A 26,293-nucleotide genomic window follows, 5' to 3' on the forward strand; every position below is an offset into this window, starting at 1 on the left:
TTAGGGATAGCGTTGAAAAGTTTCTGCCACTACCCAATGCACCCAGTGCTCTCCTGAGGACAACCAACTGTGATGCCACTGCTCAGACCTCAACCACAGAGTGACCTCAAGCTCCCTTCTGGGTCAATCAGCTGCTTATAATAGTTTCAAAGACAAATATTTGCAGCAGTGGCTTATCTACAGCTTATCTCAAAATTATGTCATGCATCTGACCCACTTCACCCCTTTTTTTTTTTTTTTTTTTTTTTTTATTTGTGTTTACAGACTCTTTGATCTGCTTGTTACAGACAAGTTTTGCTACATTCTTAAACAGGTATTTCTCTCTCAAGGGATCATTGTTCAGACATTTGTAATACTACTAGGAGCCCAGGGCTGCAAATCTATTTCTTCAATATTTAAAGCAAAGTAAGAAACAGCACATCAAGGATTACTGACTGGGAAGGCAATAGGAATATGCTGGGGCATTACATTCCCAGATGTACATAGGAAGAGGCTCTGCCGAGGATTAGGTTCTTTACTTCTGCTCCATAGTATCAGCGGTATTTCCATAACTATTTATTTTATTCTGTCATCTTGTCTTTTAAAAACAGATGTTTTATCTATTTTAGACTTTTTTAAACATCACCTCAAATGTTCACTAAAAATCAAGCTATTTTGAACAAGCAGGGTTCCAATGTTTAAAACAGCTTAGTTTATAGCACAGAAGACAATGTGTATATAGTATATTTTAAAAGAGCTAACTATAATATATTCTCATGGTTTAAGCTCTGCATGATCATCACTCTACATTTAAGAGCACCATAATTTTAAATTGCAAGGCAAGCAACAGAAAACTGCTAAAGCTTCACAACTTCACGTAACAAACAGTGCTAAAAGCAGCAGAGAGCAACCCCCTGAGATAGACAAAAACGTGCATCAGGGTTTCCCTAAGCTCCCTCCTCCTGGCATGACCCAGAACCATTGACACCTGCCTGCACTAGTGCTCCATTGCACCTTTGCATATCTGGGGGGAAAGCACTTCACTTTGGGAACAGGGAAACACTTTTCTATCAGCTCCAAGCAGGACATTTTACACCAACACCAAGAACCACAAGGCTCAGGATTCAGTGCCTGCCCTCCTCGCACGCATGGACAGCCAACGACCACTGACAGAACTGCATGAAACAAACACAAAACCAGGGTCAAACGACTCCACGTCTGACAATGAAGCTTAACAGCATAACCATTTTACATACTGAAAAATGTTGACTCCTTAGCAGAGGTTAAAAATAACCCCAACCTGTAATACAACTGGTTTCAACCTTTAAGAGCCTGTTGGCAGGAGCAGGGCAAGAGCAGGGAAGTCACATTTGGTCAGTGCAAGAGTCTGTCCAGTTCTCTCTCTTGGTAACAGTGAGCTGTGGATGCCTAAGGAAACCCAAGCATGTGAATCATGCAGTACTTCTTTTCAAGTGGGAAGACTGGTAATGCCAGCATACCACAAGTCACAGAAATATTGATCTGAATTGTACAGCTATGAGGACATGAGTCAGCACTGAAAATCAAAAGAGTTCAATTACTAAGGAGTGTTGGCAAGAAATAGTCTGCCAGGGAATAAAGGCTGCTGATGCATGCTAATACTTATAACCACTGAAATATACCTGAAAGAAATGTCATCTCCCATGCTCAACCTTTCGTCTTTAATATACAAAGGCCACTCAACCATTTATCTGCAGGTGATGTGGAAAAGCTGGACACTTTCATCTCATGTCAGTCTCATAGGGGAGTTTAAGAAGCCTCATTCCTGAGAAATATCTGACAATTGCTACACCAAGTAAATGATTTTTGTGATAACAGTGCCTACAGCATTTCGTCAGAGGTTGTTACATACATTTGCTTATACTTCATTCTGTCTTTGATAGGAAAACCTAGCACCACCTTCACCAAACACATGCCTGTAGGAGTATGTGAAAAGCCTGCAGAGGTGAAAGAGATGAAGCAAATTATTTTCAAAACCTCGTTGCCTTTTTTTTTCTCACTATTTGGAAAATAAATGTTCCAAGAACAGCATTCATGCATCGAAAGTTGTCCTGTGTTTCATATTCACTGTCTGCCAAATTTGTATCACAAGATCGATAAATACAGCACATGTCAGTAAATACATATAGGAGTATAAGTAAAATTTTAGTAATGCCTGGAACACAGAAATTAAGTCTAAAAACAGGTTACTTCAGCTTTAAGAACTTGGCATAAAAATGCCAACAATCAGTATAGATTTTTTAATAAAAATCCATTTATTCACTGAACTGCTTCACATTCTTTGTAGATAATCAGTTTGCATCCGGACAGGCAACACGGATACTCAGCAGGTCACTCTGAAATGCTGCATGCATAGCCTTGACAAAAATCACTGTTAAAATCTGAAAACCCAAAAAATCTGAAATTTTCAAAATAAACAGAATTGAGTTATAGATGCTTTATCTGCTCAGCTGTGGAAGCAAGGGAGTAAGAGCAAGTAAAATGGCAAGCACAGAGCTGTCACACTGCCCCATCAAAACAAGTAAATTGCAGAAAATTTCCACAAGGGTTATCCAAATTTCTTCTGATGAAAGCCCCTGCCAAGAGCATTTAATTCTCTTGGACATGAGTTTCATAAAGCTCATCCTAGAGATTGTTAACAGTAGATGTTTTATACATTGCAAATATGGTAAAGGCACTAGTCATCCCAGGATTTCTGTTCATTTCTGTTTCATTTTCACCTCATCTCTTTCAAGAGCGTATGTAGGGTCATAATACAGAGGAGGTCCAGGACATGACAGAATAGAACCCAGACTCTCCAATTTTTGTCCACTCAGAAGAGACATTATCCTGAACTCCCCTTACTCACAAGCAACTGACATTGCAAGAGCTTGATGGAGGCAGGATGTAACTATCCACACTGAAATTTGGCCAAGGCTGGAACCAGGCCAACCACAATATCCATCTGTTCCTAAAACTTTCATTTTCTGGAGGTTGAACGAAAATAGTATTTAAATCTTACTGCTATTGAGAGTGAATGGGGACCTGCTTTTTACCTCTAGTTAAAATGCCATGTTTTGCACAGGAGCTGCACCAGTATCCTGTGGGAATGAAAATACAGGATGATCATGGGAAAACTGAAGGACAACACCACTTTACCATGCAAAATCCTTGTGGTTTGGGCATTTCAGACTACTTTGGCAACAAAGTTGTTTATTATTTCAAGTAATACTTTACACAAGCAGCATATCCATCAGCATAATTTGATCTTGAGAGTACATTTTCACTGACTTAAATATATGGCACTCATTTATAAGCTTGAGTTTATTATTAGTCCAATGTACTTAAAAATGCATGTCTTTTTAAATCTATTCAAAATGTTGTATGCATATACATATGCAAAATTGAAAGTAAATATAACTTGAAACTCAGCCTTAAAAATCAAACTTTTGAAGGAAAGGTTTCTGCAATCTGTCCAAGCCTTTCTTTACAAAAAGAAAAATTCTCTCTCCATTGCTGGAGTTCAGATATGGATTAAAAAGCTACTATGAGGGGGTTTTTAAAGAAAGCCTGAAAACACTGACATTTTATAAATGGAACTTGAAGCTCTTTAAAACGCTGGACTCTCCAAGTCTGCACAAAAGCATATAACTGAATCTTGTAGTTTGTCATTCATACAGAGAATCCTTATCCTACCTTTGTTAAATTTCAGTCTCTTAACAGCATACCACAGACTGAGAAATAAGATTTTTCTGAAGAAAAAAATAAATCCTCATTGGTTGGGTTGATGCCTTATTTCTTGTTGGAGTAAAAATTCAGTTTTGGTATTACTCTTACAAAACAAATGCGTATCACAGAAAATTCCACAAGGTGTTGCTAGACAGGAATTAATTTACCCTTTGAAGAAGCAAACATCAACTCTTTGTTGCAACTTACTCTTCAATAAATGAGTAACATATGATGCTCTGCAATACAACTCTGTTTTGTTCTCATGTTAAAACATCATCATAAAAAGCTTCAGTATAAGTAACAGTCTGTGAAATCATTGCCCTACCACCCATAAAGAAGCTTGCCAAATTCACCTAAGGTGCAAAGAGTATCTTGAAAAAGGCTGAAAAAGCTTAGCATTAAGGGATAACATCTGCTGTGGACACACCATAATATATTATGAACAATCAAAACATCTTAAATTCAGAGACCCTTTCAGCACTGAAAGAAAAACAATGGAAACTACTGCTAGATAAATGCTAAAGTCAAGTATAGTGAGGAGAATAGGCAGAAAGGCTTGTAATCTTTTATGTAAAAGTATAAAAATTAACTGTTATCAGAAATTGCTTTCAACAGTTCCACTGTTAAACTCAAGCAAAAACTACCCAAAATATGTGCCTTTACTGTCAAATCTTTCTTTTTGCATTCTGTAACTGCATTGCTAGAAGAGAATCCCAGAAAACAAAGCTGTTTTAAGTCACCACTGAGAGGTCTAGAGGGCTGCCTACAGACGGTACTGCAGTGTGCTCCTGCTGCCTCTACAACAGCTGCCTTATTATTTCCACAATTCTTTGTAACTACAAGGAAATATTTCAGGAGTTTCACTCTCAGATGCTATGCCAGGATAACTTTACGATCTGTTCCATTTGTAGGCGTTCTCACAGCTGAAAGCATACCAAGAGTGACCGACAGCAAATCTCATGACAATTGCCCTTATCTTTACATATCCAGGCAAAAACATTTCTCTATTTATTTTGGAAGGTCAGCAGCCTTTTCTTCTACTTATTGATGGGACTCTACTCCTCCAGCCACCACTGCAGTCTTGATGCACCCCAGTCACAAACTAGATCTAAATAAATCCTTCATCTCTGATCATACTCAAACAAGGCACCTCACTCAACTCCCGTCTGCACAGGGACAAAACACTTGGATGCTGAGCAACATGGGCCATGGTTTAATTGTGCGGGATAAATTTATGCAGGTTGTAGATGACAAAAGATCAAGCATAGAAGACACCTAATGTTGTCTAGAAAGACTACAGAAAAACATCCATTGTTTGGCTTTTTACATTTTAGTGACAACTTGTATCATTGCAGTACAAGGCATGTGAAGAAATACAAAATATTTTGAGGTTTCAAGAGAAACATGAGCTTTCTGCTGTTTGAGTTCAAATACATAGGATATTACCCAAATAATGTGGTACTTTGAAAAACTAAAAAGACATAGGCAGAGGTCCCTTGCAGAGCAGTAATCAAAACTCCCCTTTCAGCAGTCACAGCAATTAATTCATTTTGCCAAACTCTTTTGGCCTCAAGCAGCAGTAGCACCATTGACTACAAGCACAGTGATCTGTTCTTCAGGTTTCCTCCCACAAACTCTTACAAAATCCTAGTGCAAAGCTCAAGAGACTTCCACTTCTCTTTCCCATGCTGCCAGCACTCTGCCCCTTCCAGAATGCCCAGCAGCTCAGGCACAGGAGGCCAGGCTGTACCCAAAGGCGTCCAGTTACTGACCTTCCACTTCCATGAGCTCAAATCCCTGCGTGAAGGTTTTCAGAGGAGTCTGGAAAACCCTTCCCTTGGGAGATGTGCTGACAAAGCCTTAGAGCTAACTTACTTTGCTCTAAAATTTTTCAGTTGAGTCAGGTTTCCCATGATTATTGGGACAAACCTTTTAAAATGCAGGAGAAGTAACCAGCTTCCACAATTATCAAAGGAAATAAAAGCAGAAGTACTGATCCTAAACTGAGCCGAGACTTGAATTTTGTGCAGCTGTGCTGAACTGTGGATCAGCTGCATGACTGCCATGTTTCTGGCTGCCCATGGGACCCACAGCCTTTTGGCCCTGCCAAAAGCCCACTGGCATATTGGGATCTCAAGGCCACAGCAGGGGGAAAGGCAGGCTCCAGGAGCACCTGACAATACTTTTACGCAGAAGGCATTCCCAGGATATGCATCTGGGAAATATTCTCAGACCCTACCAAAATATAGTAACCCAAACCCAACTAGTGATGTCTAGCAACACTGGCCAAAAAACCACATCAGCAAAGTTATCAGTTCCAGGTTTCTGGATTGAACTTTTGAAAGCCTGGCACATGGATCAAAGCTGGATGGCCTCTCCCACGCAAGACTCTCCTACAGCAAGATTTTTGTACAAGACAAAATTCTAGCTGATCCCTCTGGATCTATTTGTTTCCAATAGGCCTTGGTTCCAGTAAAGAAATGGAATAAAGCTTTTCTTACACATTTTTCTCTAACATATCGTTTATGACACCAGATTTTTTCACTCCAGCCAGTGCAATACAGATGAGTGCTTAAACATCCAGTTCAGCAACACCTTTATGCTTGTTTTCATTACATTTTCTCCCTACTTTTTAATTGCTTAAAACAACTCTAAGACCCAAACATCACACTATGCAAAAATAAATAATACATCACTTAAGAACACTAACTGTCTTGCAAAATCTTCCATAGCACTACAGAGATAATTGTCCAGAATTAAACTTTAACAGCATGGTTTTAAAGATTCAGAAACTATTTAGAAAAACTACTCCTTTTTTGTAACCACTTGCAAAAATTAAATTCTGTACATTAGAAAAGCAGACCAAAAGTCTAACAGAGTGTTTTAAATTATGCCTTTTCCAAAACCCCAGAGGGAGCAAGTGATGAAGCTTGCTTTCCAAGTCTTAATGGCAGAGTGAAGATTTGCGCAGTTTAAAATTAATTGACACGTTATTAGGAGCATTGCGCTCAATTGAAATGGGCATAATTCACTGACAAAGAGGTAAGTCAGGAGTGAAATTCTGTAAAAGGATTTTCTAACCACCAGGTCAGTGGCAATCTGTGTGGGACAGCTTAGGCTGGTTCACTCTGGAAAGGCAAAAGTCACTTACTGGTGCAGCTTATTTCTCAACTATCAGAGATGCTGCAGCCATTCCTGCTCAATTCTTCTCTCTCATTCTGATAATGATGGTCTAACTTGCACTTGCAAAAGACTGTCAAATACTGACTTCCAAGACATCAGTAATTTTCCACACGGGGCATGTGTGCACCAAACCAAGGAACTCATACACTTGCACAGCTGAGGGGAGAAACCCAATGGCAGAGATTTGTGATGGGTATGCAAATCCCTGTTTCATTTTTCCATTCTTGGCACAACTTTCGGCAAAAATTTATGGCTCAAAATAGCAAATTAATAAGGGAGAAATTGAAACATTGCACAGAGAAAAGACTGCTGAGTTATTAGATTCTGAGGAGATGGGTAAAATGGAGAGTGACCTGTGACCAATGATGCATACTGATTTCAGCTCTCCAAAGGCACTAATGATCACTGCAGGAAACATACTACTATCTGCAAAGCAAGAAACAAAGGTCCAGTCAAATCTCAGTGATTTTATAAGGATATGAGTATAGTTATTTGTGATCCAGAGTTTTTTGAATTCTGTATTAAATGAGACCTGAATCACAAATAGCTATCCTCAAATATGTTTGTGATTGACACAAAGTACATGAGCTAGCACTCCTTTAAGCCTGCAAGAAATCCTACAATCAAATGGGACAATTCACAAATGGAGCACAACCTAAACACAGGACAGTAAGTCTGCATTTGCCATCAGAAGACAGTTCCATGCTTGTCTTCTGTTGTGCTGCATATTCAGTATTTACAATCTGCTCTAATAACTATAATATTAAGCAATTATTTTGCATTGGCCCATCATTCAAGAAAAAGAAGCTCAGCAGAGATGCACTGGGAAAGAGCAACCCCATACCAGTTCCACTCATGGCTGCTGCTGAAACACCTCCAGCTTTCAGCACAGTTGTGTGTGGACGAAGAGCTCACAAGGTATTTGAAATGCAAAATTATTCCATTTCTCATTTCTTTGGTCTTCATGCAACAATTAACAATATGCTTATTTAAATGCACCTCTATTATTGAGGAGAAAACACAGCAGGCAAAGCATTTAAGAATATTAGCTGTAAGGCTTGTATGACTTTCACAGGACTTTCTGGAATTAATCTAGAAAAACAAAAAACATCTGTACACATTACTACATACCAGAATAAAAAATTATTTGCAAAAGCTTGTCACATGCAGCTTTTCTAAATATCTGTTCATTTTTAGCATTACTTTGCTTCAGTATTGAAAATTAAGCCTATGCACCAGGACAGTGAATGAACTTGTTAGCAATCATTTTTCCTTTCAATTGCTTTATTTTCTTTCTTGTTCTTTAATACTGGGAAGTTTTATATTTAGGCAGAAGTCTCTAGGCAAATTATTGCTTAAAGTAAATGAAAGCTAAGTACCAGAACCCAAGCCTGTGTTGCATGCCAATTCATGTCTTAAAGGTAGCAGCCTCTCTTCCTTCCCCTAACCCTCCACCTTATACTTTGCACAATTTCTGCACTAAATGAAAGAGGGGTCCTGCAGTGCAAATAGTTTATCATGTAATTAAACCCCACAACATATTCACAAAAGGAGCCAAAGTGCAACAGCTTAAAAGAAAAAAAAGAAAACAAAAAAAACCCAACAAAAAACAACCAAACTGCAGAAGACCTTTAATAAAATTGTATTTTATTAAGCACATACTCTTTGAATGACTGAGCTGTTGATTCTTCTCTTCTAAATTTCTCTCTCAGGTTCACATTAAAACAGCTCCATGTGAATTCACTAGGAAAGCTCAAGGGTTGAAAACCCCTGAGTTTCTCAACTGCTATGTTAGTTTGAAGCCTAACTGAGAACAAGCAGAAGTACTTAACAAATATATACTCTTTCCCCTATTTTCTTTGACTAAACCATTTAAACTCCTCAGAGTGCAGGAACTGCTTAAGCTTTTAATTCCCTTAGTGCTTTTGCACAGGAATCTGTTGGCTTAGTAGACTTACAACAACCACTTTGTTAGGCATGAGAAGCAAGATAACAAGGAAAGTCCTATTCCCAACACCCCCCTTCACTCCAGTCCCATCTAACAAATATTGCTCTACCTCCCCAGCTGCTGCCCAGCAAGACTGCCACAGAAAGTGCTGTCAGTTTGGGATATCTCAAGTTTTATTTGACACTGGATAATTAAATTTCAGATGTTCCTTTTACTGACAACTTACTGAAAGCAAATTTAAATGGAAGAGGAAAATATTTGAATACAACAGAAAACACATCATTGCCACATTTCTCCATTTGTAATTTTTCAACTATGGCTTAGTTTTATTTTGCTGTTGAAACTGGGTCTACAGTCAGAAAGCAGGAGTGGTTTTTCCATGTGTAAATACTTAAAATAGATATAGATTACATTTTATCATTGAATTTGAGACTAGGCTAACAGGGAGAGAAATGCTGATGCAAGATACTGGAAATTTTTTGGTGGGAGAGGGAGGCATAAGTTACTGGGGCTTGCATAGGGGAAAGGGAAAAATGTCAGTTTTACATCTGCTCTCTTGGTGACCCATCCACCATGAAAAAAAAAGGCACCTCCACTGATGATCTGCTTCTCACCACAGTTGTGGGCTCATTGTTGATAAGCATGAATGGGAGTTTTTTCTCTCTTCAAGACCTTAGCCATACTAACATTCTAAGTTGCTCTATAGCATCTGTACAGAGGAGTTTCAACCTCCAAAAAAAGAAAACCAACTTATTTACCCACATGCACTTTTTCTCTAGAAATAAATCAGTGTATACATATTTTGCAATACCATCTGAAAGACTCTCAGATTTTATTAAAAAGTGAAACATCAAGATAAGATTACTTTTAAAATAATCTTAAGTATGACACTAATTCTGAATCAAAATGACTTGCCTACTCTAACTAGCAACAAGAAATTAAAAGTATCATTTTCCATTATACATTTTTTTAAATGTAAACTTTCTAATTCTCAGAAAAAATTCTGGTGAGTACAAATTCTTAAAATATTTGGGGAACAATAAAAAGTTAAAGCCTTTTCTCAACATGTATGGCAGATACACTGCATTTCCTCACTACAATTTCAAAAATCCTGTTTGGGATTGATGTCACAAATAATTCTGACTCTCAGCACCTTATGTACCTTACTGGCATAAAGAGAGTGTTTAATAGTGACACATAAAATACAGCTTTGAGGAATTTTATGCCTATAGATTAAGGTTATCTTGAGCTACATAAAAAATCAGGATGATTTTAAATCTGACAAATAACAAACTGTGCTACCTTTTTCTCTCAAACCCTAAGAACTACACAAATTTACTGATAATCTGCATGTTCCTATGCAAACAACCACCAAAAAAAGTGACAATTGAAAATGTCACAATGCATTAAGCAGGAAAAAGCATTCAAAATGCCACATAAATAATACAGTTAAGAACACCAATTTAAAAAAATATTTTTCAGAAAGATAACCTTATTCTTAAAATAGCTATGCCCTTTTAGAAACTTATTTTCTTACCTGTATGTTTCATCATTCCAGATTCAGAAATATAGAAAACCTTTTATTCACAATGAACAAGTCATGTAAAAATTATTTAATTAAACTACAGTTTATAATAGTATTTATCTGTATTCTGTACCTTTCTTTTTAATGTCACAATATTTGGGCACCATACCCAGGCTCTTATTGTTCTAAATCCCTCAGAACTGCTTTCAAAATAATAATTCCCACAACACTGAAAATCTTTGGCACTATACTTCAATGTCAAAAGGAATTAATTCAAACTGAAAGAATACAAAACCTTTTGTCCTTTTAAACAGGAACTTTTAATGAAGTATATAATTATACTTATTGCACTTCAAGAGTACAAATTTAGTTCAGATTGCATAAGAATACTATATTTATTTTTTTCCCTTCTTGCTAAAAAAGCTGGAGGCACTTCCATAGAGTATTAACCTTAAAAACCTTGACACTCCCCACAGGAAACTGCTTTTCTACAAAAACTTTGGGAAGGGTTCAACTTGGATTCCTGAGCAAGACCTTTACAGTCCATTTGGGTCCCAACCTACAAGACAGCCCACAGATGACAGTGCAGCATATGGAAACCCAACACATTGAACAAGTCCACATCAGATGAAACTTGGAGAATTAGCAGGAACAAAATGGAAGGTAACAAAAAAACAATTCTAGAGTTCAACATTTTTCCTAAGCCTCCTTATTAAGCATTCTGTAATAAAATTGCTTGCACTGTAATTGCTGATCTTCTGTAAGTCTTGACAGAGATATGAGATGGCAATCATCCAACTTATTTTGCTCTCAAGAGCTTCATATATGACTTGTTTTTAAAGGAATTAATAAGAAACATTTTCCACTCAACAAGGAATTTAGCGTGAATTCATTCCCTTACAGAGGGACGACTTTTGGGGGGTTTGTGTGGGTTTTAATCTTAATTTTGGGGTTGTTGTTCATTTTGGTGCCAGTATTTCCAGCTGAGGGCCCTTTGAACAGTGTTATGAGGCTTTTATTTTCTGGTCCACAACCAATGCTGGTTTCAGGGACAAGAAGTGTACATGATCACATAAAGAAGCCACTAACAGTAGCATGTTTTTAGAACTAGAATTTAAAGGAAAGAACACAGACACAGGTGAATACACCATACAACACAATCCACCATTTCAATACGTGTAGAAACTCCAACCCTGCCTTACTGGAAACTAACATGTCTTGATGAACCTCGAAATCTTCATGAACTATTTATGGATTAGCCCACTGGGGCAAGGAGACAGTTTTGGGGCAGGCAATGACCCCAGACACAATTCACTGATGGACAGTTAAGATCCTGCAGTCGGTTGATGCATTTTGACGGTCTTGAGGGCTGTGATCAGTGGTTGTGATCAGCAGAATGGGCAGTACAGCCCTGTCCACAGGGAGGACCTCTCCTGGCACTGCAGCTCCTCAGGGCCTTTGAAAACATACCAGTGTGCCTCAGGCACAAGGGAGTCCCTGCTCAGCACCCAGAGGAAAGCCATAGTGGAATTCCCACTCCTCTAAAGAATCACTCCCATATGGGCTTTATTCTTACGTCCAGTGTGACCATTTGCACTGTTTTCTGCCTTACTAGCAAATGCTACCTTGAGATTCTTGATGAAAAACTTTGTCTGCTTGTGCTTTCCCAAGACTTCCTGCAGAAATGTCCAAATGTAAATGTCAGTTTGCAGCACTAAACTAAAAAGAGTCATGGTAGAGCTGGCTTGAAAAAAGAGAGGAATAATCTGTTCCTGGATACAAACAACTGTCAGGCTTACGAACAACCTTGAACACAAAGATAAGGCAGCAGGAGAGTCCGTTACCTACAAAAGTTGTAGAGTTAACACCAAGGATCAACAAATTTCTCAATACATGTCAGTGGGATTTTCCCATGGGCAGGAAAGGGTACTTAGGGATGGTCCAAGGTCCTTTCCATGCTAGTAGATTATTCAGCCTCCTGTAAAGATGTGGCTGATGTGGCCACACCATACAATACTCCTTCCGATACTTTTCAGAACTCATTAGCTTTGGCGTCCATTTAGTTTGAAAGAAGGGCAGAGGTGTCAAGAAAAGACCAGACTATGATTTTCACAGGTCTTATCAGTACTGCTGAGGCAGCTCAGCCCCTTCTCTGTGCTGACACAGCCATCAGGTGTCACGGGTTGTTTCTAAACCAGTTAATGTTTCTGCTACCACCAGCCCATGAAAAGTGCTAAGCTGTGCTCATGCTGCCACTTGCCTTTTTGCTATGAAAAGGCAGTGTGGAAGGTAAGGAGCAAGGGATGGCAACATAGGGGCAACTCAGGACACAAGTCCTAAGTCCTGAAAGACAAGACTACGTCCACTGGTCCCTACCTCAGCAGCCATTTCACGAAGGACAGAAAGATCACTAATTTTCAATGACACCGAACATCTAGAAAAACCTCAGACATGCTTTTAACTGATTATCCTTTCTTTTATTCTCTGTCATACTATGAAAAGTGAAAATTACGAAGTCCAGCCTTACTGGGCAGTCTCTCTTACTAATGATCAAGCCCTCTTCCTGTTGTACACTAAAGGGATCCTTGATCACTGCAGATTCACTGGTCTTCCTCCCTACCAGCTTCTTGCTCTAAAAGCAGCGAGTCAGTAATGAAGCGAGGAGCAGAGGAATACCCAGGCCCAGCTGAGCAGGGATACAGAGATGAAGGTGTGCATTGCCCATTGCTTGTATCCTGCTTCTCAGAGGAAGCTCAGCCCTGGCATTTTCAGAACATGCACAAACATCTCTCTAGACTGGGGAAGCTGGTTAAACACAAGCACACATCCTCTGAAATTACTTTGCTTTCCAAATAGTCTTTCAAATAAGCCATGTCACAAGCAAAAATTCAGCTCAAGACAAAAAACACATTTACAAAGTCAAAAGGTACATAGTCAAGGTAAGTTTGGCTCATAATTACATAACCTTACATTTTTTTTTTCCAAGATCTAGTATCAGCAAAAACACTTCTGCCATGAAATGAATGGTGGAGTTTGTTATTTTTAGATTCTACTGGGCATAGTTGTGCAGATTTTGTACAAAAAAGTACTTTCCTGCAGTGTTTATACTTAAACATTTCTATAACAAAAATTTAAAAGACAAATGTTCCTTCCAAGTAAAGAAAAACAGACAGCGGAGGAATAGTAAGAAATTAAAGAAAGTCTATTACTCATTTTTACTAATTAAAAAAAACACTGAATTTTTTTAAAAATTAAAAAGAAAAATCTGTAAATACTTTCAGAAGCCTCCACAATCCTCTTAATTAAGGATGAAGCAGATATGGAGATAATTAATTGAGATAGATATATCACAAGAGAAATGTTTTGCAATAAGACATAACCTTGCTGCAAAGGAGACTTAAGCAAGCAAAAGAATCACCAGCACAACTAGGGCAGTTCTCTCACCACAGACAGCGAAACCTGCAGGGAAAACACCGCTAAATGATCTAGACTTCTTAGACATAGCTGAAGAAATTAATGCCTCCTCACACAAACACGTGAGGATGAGCAAATGGCAATGATGCTGGGTATTTAATTTAGAAGTAGCCATCAACTGCAATATGCTGGGCTGGCCACTGTGTGTGAGGGGCTCATCTCTTTGTGCCAAGGATAATCCACCTGTTCATCTCAATCCCCAATATGAGACATCACTTGGGGTCACCGAGAACCTGTGCCTAAATACAATTAAAAAAAAAAAAAAAAAAAAAGAGGAGGGAGGCAGGGGGAAAGGAACAGACATTCTCTCCAGCTCCCAGGCAGATGGCAGTCACAAAGGCTGGAAACACTGGGAGAAAGAACTGGCACAAAAGGAACAAGAATAGTGCTGGGGCACATTGTCTTCAGCTTCACGGGGAGTTAGAGGGAATTTATAGGACAGACAGCTCCCAAAGCCCTGCAGTGATCAAATGGGGGTGCAGGTGCAGGTCATCCTGCAAAACACTGTGTGGGCAAGAGGTGCCTGCAAACAGAACTCATGGCAAGACCTTAGGGGATGACATTAAACCTCTCAGTGGCTGTGGCTTATATAATAGCAGAATATATGAGAATCCATCTCCACCAATGTCCAAGCACTTGCATTTTTCTTAATGCAAAATGAAGGAAACCAAGCAGGCGATAGGATTCAGCTCTAGTTTCAAGGAAATCTTCTCAAAGTAATGCATTTTAGCAAGGCATACAATTAAAAAAAAGCCCTAAGTAAAGCTGACAAAAAGAACAAGAACACATCCCTTCCGTTTCTCATCCCTCTATTTATTTATTTCCTGGCAGATGCAGAGAAATGCTGAACCAGCAGCTCTCTTGGCTGGTGGAAGTCGCCAGCTGGAAACTAAGGGAACAAAGAGCAGTGCAGGTGGAGCTGTGTGGGAAGAGACAGGGGAGCAAAGAGGGGCACAAAAATAGCAACACAGAGCAGAAATGGACACTAGCCTGTCCCTTTTGCTCTTCTCCACTCACTACTGCAGTGATTTTTAAAATGCTATTTTACAGCCATCATTTATCTCATGCTCACACCACTCTTTGGAATCACATTGGTCGAAGAGTTGTCTTTGAGCAGCAGAACCAATAAACCTCAACTTTCTCTAGACCCTTGTCTTGAGGTGACATTCCTACAGGGATTCTTTAATGTTTAACATGGACTAATTTCTTTTGGGACCATTCCTCTCAGCAGCAAAATTAATAGGCTTTTCTTTTACCAGATGACTTAATCTTCCACATAAACCTTAGGTACTCTCCAAAGTCTCTCAATTTTCTTGAAATTTTCTTGAAATTTTGTTGAAACAGTTAACAAATTCAGAAGTTATTACAGGGCTGAATTAATAGCATCATTGCACAAGCCTCACCTCTTTCGAAAATCAGACCAAAGAAACCTCAGCCCATGACATAGGAAATTGACAAATATTAGATTACAGTAAGAAAGGTGAAGTAGAATAAGTAGTAATAAAGGGACCATCTCTTTTTTTAGCTGAAAGCACACAGCTATGTAGGAAATGGCAAAAACATTTCAGGAATATAGATTCATGGTTAGTCATACAGTGATAACAAAATGACCATTAGTTGATAGGTCACTGCTAGCAGGAGATAAAATCTTGAATTGAATAAAGAACAGGGTGACATGTTAAGCCAGCCCCTAATGTGGAACCAGATGAGGGATGCCTTTCCTGCAGTATACATCCAGAAACTCAGAGGTGTTTTCAGTCTTTGGCCATTTAATGGTTAATGAGACTGATGGGTGTTCACAGAAGGATATAAATAGCGTTCATATTCTCCTTGCAACCTTGGTAATAAATGAACTACTGCTGTTACAGAGGGGTAAACTGAATGCTCTATTGCAAATAAGTACTTCTAGCATTGTGCTTACAGCACTTCTAGATAGACCACAAGAAAAGGGGAACTCAAGAGAGAGCAAGACTATCATAAAAAGCATTGACAGAAAATTCTAACAGAATAGAAGCATCAGCAGGAGAGCAAAGAAAAATTTTTATATTACATAATACTGAAAAAGCCATTTGAGGTTAAAAACTTTTTAAGTGTTAAGTTTGGGAAGTGGTCTACTATGGCAATGTGTATCAGCTTATGATTCAAACACACCTTTCCTTGGTACTATACTTCCACCATAAAACTATAGCCCTAAGACATCTTAGAGCAATGGTACAAGATTTTTAAAATAGCTTAATATTCTTCTACAAAGGAAAATTTCAGTACAGTGTTTCTTGCAAGACATGTTGTCTTGAAAGTATCATCAGGAAGCAAAGCAGAATTTCAGATATTTAAAGTTGGCCCAAATAATTTCACTGCTCCAAACGAAGTTTTTCTCTGTAGAGTCACATATGACTCAAGCCACTCAATGAGAGGGTGCTGTGAAATTGCAGAAATGCTTTTCTGGGCCAATGCCATTTAGACCATAGGACAGTCCTGCAACTCTCAATTTAGGGCCCTATATATTGCCAGAATTGTCCATATGGATGGGAATCAGGAACACATAAAGCTAGATAGTACTACTCATACACTTATTTAAATGTATTTCACATCTGCAGCCCTTGACACACAGCTCCTCTTTCTTTTCACTGAAATGTGAAACACCTGTGTTTTGAAACTTGACCAGCTTACTAGAAGGACTATAAAAGTATTATGGTGCTCAGCTATTAATTAGATGGTTACTAATACTTGCACTTATATATTGCTAAATACTTTAAACTATAAAATTTAAACTATGTAGTAAAGGAAAAAAAAAAAAAAAAAAAGAAAAAAAAAAGATTCATTAATGTCTTTTTTACTTTTGCCCTTCTGGATGTTTCCCTGACTCAGAGATGTCTACTTTAAGGCCCATCCTTCAGTACCTGAACAGAAGACTTTCATTCCATTTCCAGAGTAATCTCTTGTGTTGCAGGGCTTAAATTCAGTAATTAAACTGAAACAAAGTGCCTTGCTAGACTTAACTAAAGCTTTACCTCTTGCACACTTCCCCTGCAATCAAATATATGCATAGTAAGTAATGCAATCTAAAAACAGCTAATGAGTATTTCCTATGGAAAAATACTCCTTTGGAGAATATACTCCTCAAGGACAGTCCTGATTTAGACTAGATCAAATAAAAGATATAATTACTATAATACAGCTGAGGGTGGAGGAGGGGACGGGGAGATGGAGAAAGAAAATAAGGGACTGATAACTTGATGTAAATAACACTAAGAATTATTTTCCTGCTGACATCAGTATTGCCCAATGCTGCTCCTTCTTGTTCTGAAACATTTGCTCTGGCCAGTGAACCTGGGACCTGTCATGCTGTGAGGAGCAGGTGATGTAACATTGTCAACCCCAGGCTCCCAATCCTGGTTCCTTCCTCTCACAATACTCAAAATATGTTTTGACAGACATGACTTCACAGCTGTATTATTTTAGAGGCATACTGTATCTCCAGAATAATAATATAGTGCCATTTTTAAAAAGAAGTCCATGGTTAAGTGAGGGTAGCAGCAGGATACAATGCAATTGCAAAAAAACCCCAAGTGTACTATTTGTTACAGGGGTACATCTCCATCATATATCAAGCACAGAAAATAGAAAGCTGAGGCTCTCTTAATTTCTAACCTTGGCAGCACCTCATGAAAAACTTAACCTAAAAACTGGGTAAGATTTTGGTTCCAAAATTTGGGTTGTTTTGGGAATTTTGAGGGGTTATTTGTTTTGGGTTTGGTCCTTCTCTAGCTGTTGCCAGACTTTCCAAAAGGTTACCCAAAGACTCTGTAGGAAGCTTCAGATCTCAGCACAGTTTTAAACCTTATGTTATCTCTCTTTAAAGGTTACTGGGTTCTAGCCTGTTTCATCTTCCATCTGCAGCAGAGATTTATATTTATAAATGTCTCATCACCATGATACCTAAAGCATCTAATAAAAACCAGAAACAAGCAGCTTCCTGTACCCTGCCTTTTATTACTCAACAACAGAGAACAGCTGTTAACAACATAATTGGGTTTTATTTATTTTTGTCTTCTGATCTCCTCTCAAACCAGAGAAGACCCAATAAACACTGGCCACCTGGATGACTCCTTCAGGCTCCTCCAATCTTTTTCACATCCACTGCTTCCAATGGCATTCATTGCTGTCCTGCTTATACTTATCTCCCTCAGGCTAAGGTAAGGTCTTTGTTCACACATTCTTAGAAGGGAAAACTCATTTCAGCCTGTCTATTCTTCACTCTTCCAACCACCACCATAAGGCATCTCCTATAGGTAGCAGAAGCACAAAAAGCTGCTGGGAGACATGAACTTTGCAGGTACCAAACCCAGAAAGGAACTGGCCACTAACCCAGACATCAGCCCACCATGATGTGCAGAAATGTACTACCTGCTTTGAAATACGCTTATTTCTTCTTCTCCTCACACTTCTTAAAAAAGGCATTACTGTATATCAGGTGCAAAGGAAAATTTGTTTCCATGAATACTGAAGTCAGAGTTTACAGAAGAGACAGCCTGAACATACAGGACATGTCCACATAGCTAAATAGGAGAACACTTCTAGCAGCTACAATTATGTAGGTCTTCCACAACTTTCAGCAATAATAGAGAACAAGCTCATTCTTCAGAGGTTTAAACACTTGTTTCTTGCTTATCAGAATGAGTTATGGACAACACTGCATGGCAGATCTGACAGCTGGTGTCTCCCTCCTTCTGGAAGCAGTGGTAGGAAGCATTTAAAGTTGCTAAAAACCACTGGAGTTAATATCCAGGAAGTGGCAAACACCACACGAAAAACCTGAGAAATCCTCCCCAGCTAGATGGCAGCCACCAGATCCAGTCACCTTGAACTGGACTAAATGAAAATACTGGAACATCTTCAATCTCTTCCTGAAAAAACACCCAACCCAAACCCAATCTACTACTATTCCAATGAACCTTTCAAATTTCTACCTGGAAATGAAATGGGTCTTTCCAGGTCACCTTAAAACAAAGGTAACATAGAGTCCCATGGAAGCTGTTGGTTTTTTCCCCACCTTTGTGGTTCCTCAGCAGGTGACATCTCTGAGGCACCACAGTCTCTTTTCTGAACAGGCTGCCTGGCCACCACCACTTCTATCTGTAATGGCAGAATTAGTGTAAGGAACAGAAAGGAACTAGAGATCATGCACACCAACAACCTCTTTCCCAAAATTCATGTGTTTAAGGTGTCACAGTGCCTCAACATCCAACCAGTTCAAAACAAAGTGTTTTGATTTAATTCAACAAATTACAAGTATTTAAACATTTCCAAAGCAACTTCTCTTGCAAATGTAATTAAATTTGCCCTAGAAGACAGGAAGAAATTCTGGCCTTTCCCATAAAAATGCAGTTCTGGGTTTTGTTCCACTTTCAGACAAAATGAGACTTAATTAATACATAAGGAAACAGAAATTTTGTGACATTTTTCCAAAAAACAACTCTCTTACAGACAAATCTCCCTCTCCATCAAAAAAAACTATATATATATACATTTCTTATTATTTTTCTTTTTTTTTAATGAGCTTTTCTTCCATAGTTACTGTTATGTGAGTTTTGGACTGGCTACCCCAATAAAACCTTGATGCTTCCTGTACCCCTCCTGTTTTATCATATTTTGCATGTTTCCTGAGTTCACTTCCCTAGTGCTTACAACTACAGCAAGTCTTTTTAAAGGCAATGCAGCAAACACACAAAACTTTATCTTCTACAGTTGTGCAGTTATCTTAATAACATTTATTAAAACCTTCCTTTAGTTGACAGTTATGGACTATTTTTATAAGACTGAAGAGCTGTCAAGAAGTTTTCTTAACTGAAGGCGTACCCTTGTTGCTCATTCCATTGCACGTGGTGTATGCTGAAGACACTTCCTGCCCTTCTCTGATCTTATATACCATTTACATCTAGTTGGAATCAACACATCTTTTGGAAAAGCAGGTTCATTTTTTTCTCTTCCACACCACTAAACAAAACACTAAACAAAATTATCACTATTTCACCCAAAATGCTTGTACCTTATGTGCAGAAATGCATCCTTCAGTCAGTGAGAATCTACTTGTTTGTGTCCAAACCCAAGGGTTTGTCCTTGATTCAGCTAAAGAGCACAAGGTTTCAAAAGAGCAACACTAGTCAAAGACGACACTATTTCCAGTGCCCGTGCACAGTATGCCAGCATTTATGGCACATTTTCTACCACAATTTGTATTTGCAATTCTGTATACAGTTAAAGAAAAGTAGCCTATGGCTATTAAAATATATAGATGCTGTTATAAAGACAGTGATTATTCAGATGAGGGAAACAAAACAAAACAAAAAATTTAAACACAGAATCACAATTGAGTTTCAGCTTCCCTCCTCTTTTATTCTTATTTTTGGCATTTGGAATCTCAAAGTATTTCACCTTTTACTGCTCCACTGCTGTTACTGTTTGCAACAAAATAATTCTGACTCTGTTTGTTAGCCCACAGCAGTCACTCCGTTTCGCAAATGATTAGACACATTGTTTTGTTTCAAATACCATCATCTTGGCTTCCATAGGACATCATTGTGTAAATTATGCCAGAAGTAAATAATGCATGAAATGTGAAATGTTGCCTATGCCAAAGCTGATCTAATGTTCTTTGGTGTGGAAAGAGACTTTTAAGAAAAAGAAAAGATTAAAAAAAAAGGTAAATTAATTTGAAAGGCTCACGCCAAAAAAACACTTGAAATTTATAATCATAATAATAAAGTAATGCTACAGACATTTGCTATTGAAAGTAGAATTCAGCTTCATGACTCATACCGGAGTGAGCAAGCAGACACCATGGACCATGTTCAGACAGTTTGAATTCAAGCTCAGCCAAGTGTTTCCCATTAGCCGACACTAAATTTTCAGTGCCACCGAGCCAGTGGGAATTATGAGGCCCAAATCCAGCATTTTATTATGGCTCAGCCCAAAGGAGCATCTCCCCACCACTTACTGAGAGTGAAGGGGACCAACCCAGTCCTGCATATTCAGACATTCAGAGGACTACACAGGTTCAGGGCTGAAATACTAGAACCAATATTTGCAGCTTTTTTGCATGGGGGAAAGACTGCAGGGCAGAAAAAAATCTTACAGACATAAAAAAAAAAAAAAAAAAAAAAAAAAAAAAAAAAAAAAAAAAAAAAAAAAAAGGAGAAGAAAACCCTGAAGATGTGCTTTGGTAGGCAAGCTATCGAAAGTTACTCAAGACCCTCCCTTTTTTTGCAGGCTTCACAGTGCTGAAAATGGGGCACTCCTGCAGCTCTGCCTAGCAATGTGTGCTCATTGTGAAGGCCTGCATGGCTCAAACAGGCACAAGAGATGATTTAACAGGCAGCCCCTGTATAACCTCAGAGTGCTTCTAAACCACCTGTTCCAGACCAGAGAGTGCCCAGGGTACAGAGGAGCCTCCTCAACCCCCTGTTGTAAACGTACCACCCAGTCTGAAACAACTGGCAGCACCAAGTGTCTGAACTTCAGTGTTTGCAGGGCAGATTTTTGGGAAAAATAAGGTATTTAAAACATTATTTAAATCCAAGGAGATAAGAGCCTAATTTCATAATTATCTAGATAAAGACTTGTCTTTTTAGTTGGTCATCATTAAAGCAAGACTCTTACTTTAAAAAAAATACAATAATATTTTTGCTCTTACCACAAAGCATTATTTTAACACATATTTGGGCAACCACATCATCTAATATACATCTTATTTCTTACTTCATAAGAAATTTGCTCCATTATAATCATTAATAAGAGACACACCTACTTGTGTGGGTATGTATGACATACACAAAGTTAAATTCAGCTGAAAACTGGAATTTGTTTAAAAATACATAATTTTCATCTGCTAAAAAACCAAAAGCTACACTTTTCTTATATATACAAAGATTTGGAACTTTATGAATACGTTTTGCCTTTTAAACACTTTGATAAATGAAGTAAATATAATTTGCAGTTAATGATTTATTGGATTAGTTCTGGTCACTATGTCCTACCAGATCACAGAACTAACGGATCTCATCCTATCACATCCTTCCACCTCACCATTGTATCTAAAAGGCAGGAATAAAAAATAAAAATGAAATTTTAAAAAATAATAATAAACAAAAAAAAGTTATTCCCAACAGCCTTCTCAATTTCATGCAGTGTCATCCAATAATGCTGCTGAATACAATGGATAAAGAAAATATTCCCTCTGTTCAGGAAGAGGGGATTACTATTTGTCCACTGTTGATTTTCTACTCCAGCAACCACTTCCAGTTAATTATCCACTAACTCAGCTGTTAAACTGTTTGACTGTCTCAAAAGTTGAACTAGCACATATGGCTCATTAATGTTTTATTTTATCATACTGTTGGTATGTTTAGATGTTAATACATCAAAGAATCTTGCTTTACAAATATTGTATCAGATGTATTTCTCAAATCATAGTATTTTAAATTTAAATAAGTCATTTATCCTGATTTCTTGCCCAAGAAATGCTTGTTCCATCTTTCATGCATCTATCCTGGCTAAGTTTTTCAGCTCAGCTAAATTCATGTTTTCAAGAACTTTATACCACCCCTCTTTCACAGGGGGTGTTAGAACCAGATTCAGCCACTGAGGTGAATTGTGTTCAACATCTCCTTTGCAAAACAGACTGTGGCAATACCATCAATCTGTGTATAAACATCACAACACTGACAGCAGATTGCTGTAGATACATATACACAAGATTAGAAGAGGTTATACTCAACTGTTTGGTGAACCCCACTGCACTTATGCATCATGACAAAACCACTTACTGAAAACATAAAAATGAAAACCATTCTTCATTGTGCCTGCTTCATACTGCAGCAACCTCTCATGAAGAAAGTTAACTCTTTCATCCCAATGGATTTTTCCCCCATCCTTTTTTTTTTTTTTTTTTTTTTTTTTTTTTTTTTTTTTTTTGTATTATTTTAAATCACTGGCACAGCAAAGCCTTATTTTCTTTGGAAATTAAATAATTAATTGGCACTTGGCTGTTATAAGGATTAATCACTAAAGGCTGCAGTCCCTGACCAGACTAATTCTGACCATCCCACTGGATGTCTGTGACAACCAGGTCTAAGAGTCTGTTTTACAGTGTAATTTGAAACACATTTGGAAGGAATGGCATCTACAAATCATCTGCTGTGTATGTCAACACTGAGGAACTCAAAACTACTAATCTTGTAAGCAGTGACTATGAAGTGATAGTTTACATCATAAAAAATAGTTTAAAGATGTATTTAGACCTCCATTTTATTTTTTTAATGGAACATATCAGCAATGGAACATATAGCTCCAGGTGAAGTTTTACCCTTTACTTTGTTACAATTTCTTAGGAACAATACTACTGTAGCTTTTACATCTGGGTTTTTCATTTTCCTACTTACATAAGCACAATTTTGCTTGTGACTCTAGAAAGGCAAGGACAGCTTAGGAGATTGTGGTCAGAAGTACTGATACTGAAATGTCAGTTTCCCTTTCCTCCTCTTGCTGCACTGCTTACATGATGATGTACCACGCTTTTGTTCCTTCCTGACTCAAAGATCTCAGTAGGATGCAACTTCTCTCTAACACCACTTTTTGATGGACCAACTGTCCACTCAGCAAAATCACATGGCCAGCACAAGCATAATGCCACATTCTGTCAACAGCTGCAACAGAGTGAACTTTATTTTTGTAAAGTAACATGGAATCCAGACTTCCCTCACTCAAACAGCTCACACTGTAGCTGCCATAGGTTTTTTTTCTTTTCTGCGTGTTCAAAGCAGACAGTTCCACCCCAGCTATCGTCCAGGTAATAATTTATACTTATGGAATGAAGGAAAATTAATTTCAGAAAGGCAATCCTTACTGGCATTTTTCCAAAAAAATATTAAGTTAATATTTTTTTTTTAGTCTATTGGCACTTCTGCTTTTTGAACACAATACAGTTAAAGTGTAGAGTTGTAACTATAGAGACAAGGCACAATAAACACATGAAGACTCACGAAGTCTGTGGAAGAAAAGCACGACCGTTTGTCTGTGCTCCCTATTCACACAGTGCTGGAAGGAGAGTCCCAGCTAAAAAATGCAGTGCCTGTACAGCTCCAGCATCACACAATTAGTACTTGTCATCCTTGGAGCTCAAAATAACACAGTGTGTTCGTTTGCAGAGGAAAGAATGTGTTTTCTTAAGAAAATTGGATCTCTGTGCTCATAGTGCCAAGTCCACAAATAAGATTAAGGTTTATAAAAGTGCAAATTAAAGATACTGTCAGACAACCAAGTGAGAATTAATCAAATAAGTCAGAAACTAATGAAAATAAATAAGCACTTGAGTGTAAATCTTGAGTCTAATTCTGCTCCTCAACTTCTTAAGACAGAATATTCAGAGACAATAGTAATGTCAACAAACAGCAAAACTAGCACAAGGTACCTCTCCTTTGCTGATCAGAGGGCATTGATCCAGTAAAGCATTATTTTATCTGACATGCCTGGAGACATGAGCCCACTGTTAGCTGGCACCCACAACAAACACACTTGGGCTCCCAAACTCAAGCAGCAGAGGCTGTATGTACTTGCTGGTGGTCAGCTCCAAAATAGGGTCACAAATGAACTGCCCCAAAGGAGACAGGGCAAACCAGCCAGTCAGCATCTGGCACAGCTGTCAGTGTGGAGTATTGACATCACAATGCACTCAGGGAGCATAATCCAACAGATCTCCCAAGGAATAGGCCCAAAACCCCAGAGAGTTTGCCCACGTGGCCACACAAACGTGTTTTAGTCATCCACTGATGGCCAACACTGCTGCCTCCTTCCTTCCTCTCTTCCTCCCACACTTCTACCTGCCTTGTTAGAAGGGTTACTGATATTGATCTATGTAACAAAGCATACTGTAGGATCACCAATGTTTTTGTGGTCACAATGAGTCCAAAACATTTACTTCCTTCAAAATTTATTTTTCCTTTGTACAAATTCAGTTCTTTTCCCCTTTATTAGGAGCCTAAAGCATAGAGAACACCATTTTCAACCTCATCAACATGTATGTATATATATAAGTCCAGCTGATGTTGTTGAATTTCTTCTAATTCTGACAGTCTGCATAAGTGCATGGTGCATGACTAGTCTGCTTCTTCTCCTTCAATATAAATACTGTAAAAAATAAAAATAAAAACAATGCCAGCACAGACCTTTCAGGCAAATAATTACAGACATTTTGCAGTTACTTTAAACGCCCCTGGTAAAAGATCTGCTGTAGGCTTTGTGCAAGTCTAAATACAATCTTAATGGCTCTGTCTTTAACCAAACAATATGTCTAGCCAAAGACTTTCAGTACACTGGGGAGGTATGATTATACAGTCCACAAAACCCATGCTGTTCCGTCCCTGTCATGCCCTTCTCTGTCCTATGAAGTGTCTGACATTTTTAATTTTAGTGCTAACCTGCAACCTTTTTTCCAGAACTGAAATAACGCTTGCCGAGTTCATTGTTCGATCCTGTCTGTAAGTAAAGCAAAATCAGTACAAGCTCTGCTGTACCCTACTGCCCAGCAGAATTGCTGGCTTTAATGAGCCTGGGTGTAATGAATCTGTGTTCAATCACTTCATTCTTAGCAAGACCCAGGACTCTCGGGTGCACGCCATCTGCTCCGACTGACCCGGCTGCTCTTGGATTTTTTCCATTTATTCCAGCATTTCCTCTTCTGCCACATGCTCTCGCATTCCCTACCTGCTCTCTGTTACCGGGCCTCTTTCATCCATCTAGCTTCTTGGATTAAGCCAACTATCCCTTAAACCAAACGCTTGCCTGCCTGCTGAGCACACACCACTGCTTTTCCCCTAGGAACTGACATCCCAAACAGCACTACTCCATCAAGGATGCACCCACTGATTTTTGTCTTGAGAGCAAATCCTGCCATACCAGGTAAGGAAGTGGAGGGAGATTTCCTGCTATGCTTGTGACCATCATCCTGATGAGTAATAAATCTCAATCAAAGAATAAAAGGAAAAGCTCCTTTTTTTCTGAAAGATTTATCCCACTTATTACACGAGTACAACCGAAGACAACAGCACAGGTCTGAGACTGCCACGGCACTAAATGTCAGTTCTAGAAGCATCCTGATTTGTAAAACCACTCCTCAATGAATGCCTTGAGAATAAAAAGCTGCAAATTGCACCTTGCTTACAAAACCATCCATATCTGTCTCTTGCTATAGCCCGTGCAAGGGCCAGGGAATGGTGTTAAGTACCTTCTGGACTGTGCAGACTCTGCTTAGTAGAAATCCAGAATTGGTTTCCAAATCAAATCTCCCCATTTCTGCCATGAATAAACTCAGCATGACCATTTCTCAGTCGGTCAGTAGGGATGCTGTCTGTATTCAAAGCAGTAATAGTCACAGATGAGGA

At 38.5% G+C, this 26,293-nt stretch overlaps 1 protein-coding gene across 3 annotated transcripts in view; it reads right to left on the minus strand.

Moving 5' to 3' along the window:
* The window catches only part of REPS2 (RALBP1 associated Eps domain containing 2), a gene marked incomplete at its 5' end in the record, with an annotated part of 95,836 nt that overhangs the window by 67,235 nt on the left and 2,308 nt on the right, over nt 1-26,293 (minus strand). The window contains one exon of one of the 3 annotated variants that reach the window (XM_083885141.1): nt 994-1,091. The exons of the other annotated variants lie outside the window; for them this stretch is intronic. Within the exon in view, the coding sequence (XP_083741267.1) occupies nt 994-1,068 (75 nt within the window). Of the gene's footprint in view, nt 1-993; nt 1,092-26,293 lie in introns of those variants that run through there. 3 annotated transcript variants of the gene reach the window in all.

Source organism: Zosterops lateralis, assembly GCF_965231275.1.
Source record: "Zosterops lateralis genome assembly, chromosome: 2".
NCBI lineage: Eukaryota > Metazoa > Chordata > Aves > Passeriformes > Zosteropidae > Zosterops > Zosterops lateralis.